The sequence below is a fragment of the Capsicum annuum genome, chromosome 8 (assembly GCF_002878395.1).
Source record: "Capsicum annuum cultivar UCD-10X-F1 chromosome 8, UCD10Xv1.1, whole genome shotgun sequence".
Lineage (NCBI taxonomy): Eukaryota > Viridiplantae > Streptophyta > Magnoliopsida > Solanales > Solanaceae > Capsicum > Capsicum annuum.
Genome location: NC_061118.1, coordinates 114,991,398 through 115,004,176, shown reverse-complemented (window position 1 = coordinate 115,004,176; position 12,779 = coordinate 114,991,398). Strand labels below are relative to the sequence as shown.

The window sequence follows — 12,779 nt, the reverse complement described above, 5'->3', positions numbered from 1 at the left end:
ATAAAACAAAAGACGAACCATAAGAAAATGAGGGAAAAAGGATTCAGAGGCACACTCTCCCATTTCTGCTTCCTCCCTTCCCCTCCCCCTCCCCCCTCATTTATCAACCTAGAGACAAAAAACCGGGTCTCCTTCACAGCACCCCATGCTGAAAAGCTGTTGTAAAGAATAAACTTGATACAACCACAACATAGGTTACCATAAATTTGCTGAAATGGGTTAGACATAGGCCCGGATTTTTTTCTAAAATACAATTGACTTCGTCACAAGATCTGGACTGATTACTCCCATAACGCTCTTCATTGTTCAATAAGAAGTTCCTGTACCTAATTATCAATTGATGATTCTATACTACCTCCTTATATTTGTTAGAATATGTGACCCTACCCATATACTTATTTTTTTCCTCAGATTGTAGTCATCGTATCAGCGCTTCCACGATCTTGGTAAAGAATCAAAGAGTTTCCGCTGCCGGCGGGCGGCTATAATCTATATATGCAGCCCGTCTGGCCAATGATTATGCTAGCAAAAGTTGGGTCACTGGCTTACTGTGTATCTTTCTAATGACTATTTTCTCATATCTTTGCGTAGCACCATGTATCTGTCCGGTGACTACTTTTTTATATCTATTTTTCTTATCACCGTACTTCTTTTCGGTGAGTATTTTCTCATATCAGATTTGCGTAGCACCGTGCATCTTTCCGGACTACTGTCTCATATCTGAGTTGCATAGCACCATGCATCTTTATGGTGACTCCTCAGATTTAATTTACATAGTTCCGTACGTCTTTCCGGTGACTTCTCAGATCTTTTTCAGTAGGATCGTGCCATCATTCCGACCCTGCCCATATAATTTCTCTTTTCCAGTAGGATCGTCGTCATTCCGACCCTACTCATATAATTTCTATATCTCAATAGGGTTGTGCCATCATTCCGATCCTACACATATTTCTCTTTTTCAGTAGGGTCGTGTCATCATTCCGACCCTACCCATATACTTATTTTTTTCCACTGATTGTAGTCACTTTTCAGCCATCAAATCTAATAATCCGGCGTGTGAGCATGTTTCGGCTAAGTTTCCGGTGACTTTCATGTTCAAGATCTACTCGTCTCTTGATTTCGAGATGACCCGTATATTTTATACTAGTTTTCGGCAATTTTCCAGCGACACATCGACTTTACGGCAATATTTACTACTTTTCGGATCATTTTTTCAGTTTGTTCCATTTCAATTGAAGTCTCCCAGACGTCCAAAGCAATCCTTACCAGTTTTCTTGCAGATATCTTCACCAAGTCCCTCACCGATTCTCATATTAGTTACATCCATAACAAGCTTGGTACATGTCTTCTATGCACCAGCTTGAGGGGGAGTGTTAGAATATGAGTAGGAGTAGGAATAGGAATAGTATATAAAATCCTACTTGGAAAAGGATTGTAGTGTAGTTTCCTATTAGGAAAAGGATTGGAATGTATTGTCTATAAATAGGGCCTCAATGTAATAATGTAGTTACAACAATTCAATAATATTTTTCTCCTATATTTCTCACAATATTGAATCGAACAATGGAAGCAAAGTTTGGTTTTTATGGAGTTTACGGCAGAAAACAAATGTGGCAGTAGAGTCGAGGAAAGCAAGCAAGGTTGCACTTTCATCGCCTTTCCAGGTTAATGAGATTTTCTCCTCCAGATAATTTAGTCACAGTCCACAGATTCATCCGGTGACTAATAAGAATCAGTATAAGAAGTCACCAGGAGTTTAGTTTTTGGTGAGAAGAAGGTAATGATAATTTGTGAGAGGAAAGAGTAAATTGGCTGAATTAAGGATTTTTTTGACAAAGGAATTAAGGATTTTAATTTTGTATTTTAACAAAAAAAAAAAAAGTTTTTGTAAAGAAAAATAATGAAGTTGAATATTTTATCTGACGTGGATAACACGTTAATGTGTGTGAGGTTCACACATGGTTGAGAAATTTTCAATAACTATTCTGATCAAGTTGAGGTGTCTGATGAAAGCGTGTGGAGTAGGGAACCAGAACCTAAAAACATGCAAATATGAGTGTCTACTAGTTATTCAGGGAAAAAAATAATAAATAAACCACATATAGTTAGAGAGGAAAGCCCATATAAATTGAAAAAGAAGAGTAGGGGTGACGAACACTTCAACACCAAGTTAAGTTTATTTTCTAAAAGTTTTATGGAAATTTAGCAAAGAAATAAAAGGACTCCCGAGAAACATAATTGAGGCCAAATATGGGCTCATGGAGAAGCTTTCATGTTCAACAACAACAACAACAAACCCAGTGTATTCCCACTTAGTGGGGTCTGGGGGGTAAGATGTACGCAGTCCATACCTCTACCTCTGATGAAGTAGAAAGGCTGTTTCCGAAAGACCCCCGGCTCAGGCACAAAATATCACACAAACACATAGTAAAGCACAGAAGCAGATGACAATAATATCAATACGACACCCATACGGAATATAAAACAGAGGAAAGCAGAGGAAAGCAGAGGAAAGCACACAGATTCGTAATAAGCATGGAACACTGAATACGGAATCATAACAGGAATAAAAAATAAAAACCCCCACCAAGTAATTCCCTACACTAGCGACCCAATCTGGCCCTACTCTTCTGCCGTAATTCGCCTCTTCCAGACCTTCCTATCTAGGGTCATGTCCTCGGTGAGCTGTAACTGTTCCATGTCCCGCCTAATCACCTCACCCCAGTACTTCTTCGGCCTACCCCTACCCCGCCTAAAACCATCCAACGCTAGCCTCTCACACCTACGGACCGGGGCATCCATGCCCCTCCTCTTCACGTGTCCGAACCATCTCAATCGTGCTTCCCGCATCTTACACTCCACTGAAGTCACACCAACCTTCTCCCGGATAGTCTCATTCCGAACTCTATCCCTTCGAGTCAGTCCACACATCCAGCGCAACATCCGCATTTCTGCCACCTTCATTTTTTGGATGTGGGAGTTCTTAACTGGCCAACACTCCGCTCCATACAGCAAGGCCGGACGGACTACCACCCTATAGAATTTGCCTTTAAGCTTGAGCGGCACCTTCTTATCACACAGCACCCCCGATGCGAGTTTCCACTTCATCCATCCCGCCCCAATACGGTGCGAGACATCCTCGTCAATCTCACCGTTACTCTGGATCACGGACCCGAGATACTTGAACTTGTCCCTCTTACATACCTCCTGTGCTTCCAGCTTCACTACTACCTCATTCTCTCGCCTCACGTCATTAAACTTACATTCCACATACTCTGTCTTGCTTCTGCTCACTCTGAACCCTTTAGACTCAAGAGTTTGCCTCCACATCTCTAATTTGTCATTTACACCCCCCTCGAGTCTCATCTATCAGAACTACATCGTCTGCAAAGAGCATACACCACGGCACCTCCCCTTGAATACGCCGCGTCAACACATCCATTACTAATGCAAACAAAAAGGGACTAAGAGTAGATCCCTGATGCAATCCTGTCCGGACAGTGAAATGCTCTGAGTCTCCTCCCGCCGTCCTCACCTGGGTTTTCGCTCCCTCATACATATCCTTAATTACTCTGATATATGCCTGCGGTACTCCCCTCACCTCCAAGCATCTCCACAGCACCTCCCTGGGGACTTTGTCGTAAGCCTTTTCCAGGTCGATAAACACCATGTGCAGATCCTTCTTCCTTTCCCTATACTGCTCCACCAACCTCCGTACCAGGTGGATTGCCTCCGTCGTCGAGCGGCCGGGCATAAATCCGAACTGGTTTTCCGAGATGGACACTATCCGTCTCAGCCTCACCTCGACCACTCTCTCCCAGATCTTCATAGAGTGACTCAATAACTTAATCCCCCTATAGTTATTGCAACTCTGAATGTCCCCCTTATTCTTATAGAGAGGGATCATGGTACTCCACCTCCACGCCTCGAGCATCTTTGCCGTCCTGAAAATTTCATTAAACAATCCAGTCAACCACCTTACCCCAGCCTCTCCAACGAACTTCCAAAACTCCACCGGTATCTCATCCGGCCCCGTCGCCCTACCCCTACGCATCCTGCGGACTGCCTGTCTAACCTCTTCTACCTTAAAACGTCTACAATAGCTAAAATCCCGGCACTTCTCTGAGTGCTCCAGTTCCCCTAACACAATAGCTCTGTCCCCCTCGTCATTCAAGAGCCTATGAAAGTACAACTGCCATCTCTTCTTTATGTGGCCGTCCTCCACCAACACTCTACCGTCCTCCCCCTTAATGCACCTCACCTGATCGAGGTCGCGACCCTTCCTCTCCCTAGCCTTAGCGAGTCTAAACAACTTTTTCTCCCCTCCTTTCCCCTGTAACCCTGCATACAGGCTCTCAAAAGCGGCCGTCTTAGCTGCCGTGACCGCTGACTTCGCCTCCTTCCTCGCTAGCTTGTACTCTTTCCTGTTTACCCGCTTCTCTTCTTCGTCCTTACTTTCCACCAACTTAGCATACGCCTCTTTCTTGGTCTCCACTTTCTTCTCCACCTCTTCATTCCACCACCAATCCCCCCGATGGTGTCCGGCCCGGCCCCTAGAAACACCCAACACCTCCCTTGCATTCTCCCTGATGCACCTTGCCGCCCTGTCCCACATACTATCCACGTCCCCCCTACACTCCCACACCCCCTTTCCCGCCACCCTCTCCCCTATCTCCCACGCATTCACTGGCGTCAAGCCGCCCCACTTGATTCTCGGTCTACACTCCTTACTCCTCCTCTTTCTATTCTTCTTTATACCCAAATCCATAATCAAAAGCCTATGTTGGGTCGAGAGATTCTCACTCGGGATGACTTTACAGTCCTTACACAACGCCCTATCCCCTTTCCTAAGCAACAAAAAGTCAATCTGGATCCTGGCTATCGCGCTCCGAAAAGTGATCAGGTGCTCGTCCTTCTTCGGGAAGCCCGAGTTCACCACCACCAGCCCAAAGGCCCTCGCAAACTCCAATAGGGTCGCCCCCTCAAAGCCAACTAATTTATCTTTTGCAAATGGTCATATAACATCTACGACTCGGACCAAAGCAAGTTGGGTCAGCTATATGATTCTTCCCTAACCATGTTTCTTCATTTAAGCTCAACTCATGTTATCATCATACCAAATAAAAATAAAAGTGCAAAATAAGTTAAATACAGATGAACATAAAAATAAGGTGGGTTGAACCATGAGTTCAAGTTCAAATCTTAGCAGACGCAAGAATGCTAGGTGAGTTCTTCCTATGTTTCCTTGATGGACAAAGTTACCCGATTTCTGTATTGGTGGGAGGTAAGAGTTTCCTTTTCTTAAAAGTTAAACCAGAATAAAAAACACAACCCCTTCTTTCTTACCGAGAATTTCCAAAAAATACTAATTTATTTTTATGATTCAAGTCCCACATGGAATTAGTCGAGATGCATGCAAGCTAGCCAAACACCACGATTATATAAACAATAGTAATAATACTCCCTTCGTCTCATTTTATGTGGCATACTTTCCTTTTTGGCCTGTCCCAAAAAGAAGTCACATCCTTACTTGGCAACTATTTAAAGGCACAATTCCTCTTTTATCCTTATTGGTCCCACCTAATTTTAAAGATAGTACTCCTTTTCTTTTCTAGAAAGGACAATTTGGTAAACTTCACAAAGTCGTTACTTATTTCTTAAACTCCATACCCGGTCAAAAGGTGACACATAAAATGGGACGGCGGAGAAAGTAATAAACAAGGAAAGTTCTTTAGATTTTTACTGAAATATAAATCTATGATAAAGTCAAGGTACTCGAAGAAAAGTAGTAGGTCCAAAACCAATGTACTAGGAGATAAAAATCTATTTCCTTCCAACTAGTGGATAACCTATATGGATTTTTGTCTTCCATTATTCTCTATCTTAGCCTAGTCTGCATTGTTTCCAAGAAACATAGATCTTTCAAACAACTTCCTTCACTGTGATTTTAGGTCACCTTACTCTCAAACCTACATTACAGTGCATCTATAGTTCGATGGATGACAGGACAAAACTATCTCAAGCGACCTACTCTCATTTTAACCTCAATGTGTATTACTTGCACCTGTTGGTGAATGCAGTCATTTTTAATCTGATCTTGCACAACTGCACATTCATCTTAGTACCTGCATCTCTATAGCACTCATCTTGTGTATGTATTGGATTTTGGTGGTCCAACATTCACTACCATGTAACATTTCCGGTCTCACAACTGTTCCATACAACCTACTATACACGTTGGTAGGAATCCTTCTATCACATAACACGATGTAGCAGAGAAATGCAGAAGTCTTTGTCCCTTTACAAAGTAAAATGAGTTACACTACAGCAAGTGCCACCATTCTAGAATTAAGGATGCTTTGGGAGAAATTGATTGTCAACCGAACTCATACCAAAGAAAAAAGTGAGGTTCCACTGATTCCCAGCCAAACTAACACAACAGATTAAGTCCCGCAAACATCCAATGCATCATCCGAGTGTCAAAAAGGATGTGAAAAAGGCCAGGGGCAACATAGTTAAGGTTGGCGAATGACTGCAAAACCTTTTGCAATATTATTCAGGTGTTTAATTTAATTGATAGAGTGGAGAGTGGAGATAAGAATGAACTAGTTATGGAAATGTGATGAGAAAACAAAGACATCCAGAGTCTTTTGAATTGGAAGCTAGCTAGGCCATCAAGTAGGTACTTCAATGTTCTGTAGATACAAAATGCATGTTGAAAGTGAGGTCCTTCACCTTCACTGCCCGAGTCAGTCGTCGAAAGTTCAATAGGCATAATACAACAACAACAACAACAAAAAACCCAATATATTCCCACAAAGTAGGGTCTGGGGAGGGTAAGATGTACGCAGACCATACCGCTACCTCCGAAGAAGTAGAGAGGTTGTTTCCAATAGACCCCCGGTTCGAGATACAGCATAATATGTCACTTATTTGTAATTAAGATCTACAGGTTAGAGAACATCAAAGCCGTAAGACTTCTAGAGTGAAGCTAGTGGAAATTTAAAAAAAAAAAATTTGGCTTCTTGAATTTTATCAGAAAACCTGGATCAAGAAACCAACTTACAGTAAAAAAGTTGCTGAAAATATAGTTAAAAAATAAGTGTACTCTCTCTAACAGTTTAACCTAGATACAAGGCCATGGTCCCACAATTTAACAGAAGTTATACATTAAAACTGAAGAACAATGAAAATTTAAGAATCTGGATTATTTTATCTGTTTTTGGGATTAAGAGCTGAAGCATTCCTTAAAAACTGTAAGTAACAAGCCAGAGCAGAGAGGCAGTCCACTCTTAGTCAAAGTTTCACCTAGTGTATCTGATGAAATGGATGTGTTTCACTAGTCCTATTATTTTTTCCATCTCCACCTACTAAAATCTATAATGCCAAAGGTACATGTAAAAAAATTTAACATCAGATTGAATGGTAGGGTCACTGTTGCTGCATGTTAGAATATGAGTAGGAATAAGAATAGCATATAAAATCCTACTTGGAAAAGAATTATAATGTAGTGTCCTATTAGGAAAAGGATTGGAATGTATTGTCTATAAATAGAGCCTCAATGTAATAATGTAGTTACAACAATTCAATATTATTCTTCTCATACTTCTCACATGGTATCAGAGCTTCCACGATCTTGGTAAAGAATCAAAGAGTTTCCGCTGCCGGCGGGCGGCTATAATCCATATATATCGCCCGTCTGGCCAATGATTATGTTAACAAAAGTTGGGTCACTGATTCACTGTGTATCTTTCTAGTGACTATTTTCTCATATCTTTGCGTAGCACCATACATCTGTCCGGTAACTACTTTTTCATATCTATTTTTCTTAGCACCGTACTTCTTTTCGGTGACTATTTTCTCATATCTGATTTGCGTAGCACCATGCATCTTTCCGGACTACTATCTCATATTTGAGTTGCATAGAACTATGCATCTTTCTAGTGACTCCTCAGATTTAATTTACATAGTTCCGTACGTCTTTCCGATGACTCCTCAGATCTTTTTCAATAGAGTCGTGCCATCATTCCGACCCTACCCATATAATTTTTCTTTTCCAGTAGGATTGTGCTGTCACTCCGACCCTACTCATATAATTTCTATTTCTCAATAGGGTCGTGCCGTCATTCCGACCCTACATATATTTCTCCTTTTCAGTAGGATCGTGTCATCATTCCGACCCTAACCATATACTTTTTTTTTCTCAGATTGTAATCACTTTTCAGCTATCAAATCTAATAATCCGACGTGTGAGCATGTTTCGACTAAGTTTTCGGTGACTTTAATGTTCAAGATCTACTCGTCTCTTGATTTCGAGATGACCCTTATATTTTATACTAGTTTACGACAATTTTCCAGCGACACATTGACTTTACGGCAATATTTACTACTTTTCGGATCACTTTTTCAGTTTGTTCCGTTTCAATTGAGGTCTCCCAGACATTCAAAGCAGTCCTTATCAGTTTTCTTGCACATATCTTCACCAAGTCCCTCACCGATTCTCATATTAGTTACATCCATAACAAGCTTGGTACATGTCTTCTATGCACCAGCTTGAGGGGGAGTGTTAGAATATGAGTAGGAGTAGGAATAGGAATAGCATATAAAATTCTACTTGAAAAAAGATTATAATGTAGTGTCCTATTAGGAAAAGGATTGGAATGTATTGTCTATAAATAGAGCCTAAATGTAATAATGTAGTTACAACAATTCAATAATATTCTTCTCACACTTCACATTTGGAAGAAACAATTCAAAGGAAAAGATCGTGAATCATACCTGAAACTTGTATAAATAATTGAAATGCTTGTGAGTTTCACAATAATTACAGATACGAGAAAGTGCTGCAGTTGTATGTTTGTTTACTGATGGATCAAGTGATGTTATATCTGAAGTTCTTCCCAACAGTACTTCCTCCAAAACGGGCATGGCCCCATAGGCAATGCACAGATCACACAATAGATCAAGGGTCCCGAAATCTGTAGCCAAAGGATCTTGTCGTTGAGGGGAAGAAGACGAAGTGACAACGCCCAATGAAGATGGTTGAGGAGGTGGAGGAACAGAATTGGGAGGGAAAAATAACAAGCAAGCATCCTTGTAATGGCCATGTCGAAACATGAAATCAAACAGATGTTGACGAGCATACTGCATTTTAAAGTGCAATACATCAGTTGTAACACAGACATCAAGTATGCCTCACTGCTCTACATAGAACAAGGAATGAATTCCCATATCAATAAGCTGAAGACCAACATAGAGAGATAAAGAGAAAATTGAATGAGGTGGTGGGGGTAGGAAGAGCTATGCATAAAGCATTTGGAATTTAGGCTCTCTCGTCCTAGAAGAAGGAAATAACTCATTCAATTTCCAAAGACAATAACCTTCACTATCCAATTTATAAGAGATGCTTCCTATTCTAGCAAGGGTCCACTTCTTTACTCTGCAATTCAACTTTTCAAAAGTTTGAAGAATATGAAACAATTTTATAACCATTGAGAAATACTTGGAAAGAATGTTATCATACAGTCTCTTTCAATATGTCAAGAATGACGATTTATTTGAGAGAAGAAGATTACAAGTCACCAAGCACAATGGATTTACCAGAGTTTTAAAGGTGAAAACGCAAAAAGAAAGTGTCACTACTTCTAGAAACTTGGACAGGAAGCAAAGGGAATGTTTTTCTTAAGCAAACCGCAGAATTTACAAAAAATGGAAAATTATCAAATAACTATGATTTTTACCGATTGGTACCAATTAACTACGAATTTAGTACTAGTAACATCAAAATGTATTTAACAAAACTACTTTAAAACACCCAATATGTAAGAAAATATTAATCCCAATATTCAACATCACCAAAAAAGTTCCAACAAGTTCACAGAGAGACAACATGAATTGCAGCAGTGATCTTTAATTTTCAATTTATCAGCCATAATAACGAATTAATCTACAGCACTCAAATTCATATTCAATTGCTTTAGTACCTATCATGATAATATCCTTAATTGAAATAACTGGTTTTCATTTTCCATCCAATTAACTTATAACTCTACAAGAATGAAAAATCATTAAGCGGAAGAAAATCATGGGTAGCAGAGAAAGTAGAATAGAGAACAAGAAGAGGACTCAACTGTCCTAACAAGAAGAAAGAGTCATCTTAGAACAAAAACAGGGAAAAAGAAGCAAATCAAGAGAAGCTAAGAAGCATTAGTAGAGGAAGGTGTAGAAAATCAGAAAAGAAGAAAATGATAAAGAAAACATTAAAGCATATATAGAGTGAGTCTAGTATATGCATACGAAAAAGCTAGTTTTTATTTCGAGAAGGGAAAAAATTTACAAGCTTTATATGATCTCAATTTAATGTGACATATTTTCAGATTGCTAACTGCTATTTCAATTTCTCCATTTCCAAACTCAATATAATATTTGACGCTGTTCGCTCTCAAACATCAGGAAAGTCACCTACAATAAATCAGAAGACTCCAAACTTTTGAATTAAATGATAAAGAAGCCTCATATGAAAATAATATATGAGATATAAAAAAAGAAAGAATAGCCTTCATAATTGACAAACTAAGAAATCGTGCAGTCATTGGGTTATTAACTATACATAGTATACATGCATGCAAGATATTGAAGAGAAAAACAAAAGATCAAATTGCCACAAGTAACACTCCAATATAACAAATAGATACAGATGCTTCAAGCAAGCTCATCAAAATATGAATTGAGTTAAGGATTTTGAAAAAAAAAAAACAAATAGAGTAATCCCAAAGTGTACTTGTGATAGGTAAAATTTGAAACTTACTTCTTGAAAATAACTGATGCATTCAATATACCTAACGCTGTCCAAGTTGCTCCTAGGTCCATCTTCAAAATATGTACTGTTGGAAGAATTGTCATTTAAAGCTTCTAGGGAAGACCTGGATCTCTCCGACCGTGGAAATGTGGATGGCATGTATAACACATTGAGATAGGAATCAGCAGAAAGAGAATCATCTAAAATGGCTGGTGCACTTCGAGCCAAATGCTCATACCTTGCATTGTTGCCAGGAAAACCAAGATGAGAATTTAACCATAATAGTGAAGGTAAACATACCAATAGAGAAATGAGATGACTGAGGCATTTTTTTGTGTATCTCACTCAGAGAAAAGAGTGATCAAAGACAAGAACTTCAAATTATTGACAAAGTCTTATTTTTTCATGAAGCAAAAGTTTCATTGCTAGCAACAAGATGCAAAAAGATGGTACAAGGATATTGCAATTGAGCTCACAAAAAATGTAGTTGGCTCCTTCAATGGAGGAGGCTATTTTACAAACCAGAGAGCTAATTAACTTCAAAAAGTTGTCAGGGGTATCTACAGGGATTACATTGCACCAACTAAACAAATATAAGAGACATCTAGCCTTGACAATGACTTGGAGTTGATAAACCATCAAAACATCTTCTATTCCTTTCTGTCCATTAAGGAATCTTCAATAACTAAGTTACACTACAAAGAATAGTGTTTCTCGACGGAGAGGTGATGGAAGTTTGCTATTGAAAACTGTAAAGAATGGATCTTGGGTTTAACTCAACTTCAAAAGCTAGCTCATGAGGGAGGATTGTTCAAGTCCATATAAGGAGACTAATTACCCATCCCTTTTCCAATGTGGGATACTTAACAAAAACAAAAACTATAAACAAGGACCAACATAGGGAACTCCAAATCACTTACAAAATCCATTGTTCCTATCTATGATCTTCAAAATCTACTGTACTATGCCAGAAACCAGTCAGTACACTGCCCAAACAGGATGAAAACCAGATACTATTCAAACATAAAATGACTAACAATCAACACTCGATACGGCACTATCAGCTGGAATATAGCAGATTAAAATTAGGTAAAATGTAACAGACAAGAAAGTGCTGTAAAATTGCAGTGTGGAACAGCCAAACATTCTGAAGTTTGACATTCAAGGTTGAATTCTATGAACACCAAGTCAAATAGAAACAGCCACTACCACCATACCTCTATCCCCCACAGAAAAATAAAAAAGACAAAGGTAAAACAATTAGCTCATGTCAGTAACTGATTGTCCTCTTAAATACATAGCCCAAACAAGAAAAGACATACCTACAATATCATTGATAAAGTAATAAACATTATTGATGCTTAACCCGTATAAAAGTAGTATACCAAAAAGTAAAACCGACAAAAGATATGGTTTTCTGCAAAGATCAACAATCTTCTATGCAAAGAGGGACTTCATGGATTAACCATAAGGAAATAAGGGATAAGAGGTTACTCCTCAATGCTACAAATTCATATCTATGCCTTCAAAATCTCTCCCATTTCTTTCTCTCCACATGATCCACATACGTGCTAGCGGAGCCAGGATCCATGTTGTCTTCTCCTATTTTCTTTCTAATCGTATCGTTGAATAAAAAATGGGAAAAGGGTCAAAAATACCCCTCTATTTTGATTAATTGGTTAAGTTTGCCCCTAGTCAAACTATAGGATCAAATATACCCCTGTTGTTAGCAAAGTTGTCAAATATACCCCTCATTTTAACATTTTTCCACCTTGGCAAGTTAAGTGCCATGTGACGTAAGTGGATGCCACCTCAACATTCAATTTTTCTTTATTTTTTATTTTAAATTTTTTTCTTCAACGTTTGTTAATGTATTTAATTAATTTATTGATTTAAAAAAAATTAAAATATGAAATAAATTAATTTGATGACTATAACTTTAAAATTATAATCTCAAAATAACTTTGTACATTAACTAAAT

The 12,779-nt window shown here is 38.9% G+C and overlaps 1 protein-coding gene across 8 annotated transcripts in view; it reads right to left on the bottom strand.

Moving 5' to 3' along the window:
• LOC107839091 (protein DDB_G0276689) overlaps window positions 1-12,779 on the bottom strand; it is a 105,309-nt gene that overhangs the window by 21,261 nt on the left and 71,269 nt on the right. For all 8 annotated transcript variants that reach the window (XR_007044141.1, XR_007044142.1, XM_047395808.1 and 5 more), the window contains 2 exons: window positions 10,808-11,036; window positions 8,779-9,144 (listed from right to left, as the gene is read on the bottom strand). Coding sequence is in view for 6 of the 8 variants with exons in the window: in XM_047395808.1 (XP_047251764.1) it covers window positions 8,779-9,144; window positions 10,808-11,036 (595 nt within the window). In the remaining 2 variants the exon portion in view is untranslated. The remainder of the gene's footprint in view (window positions 1-8,778; window positions 9,145-10,807; window positions 11,037-12,779) is intronic.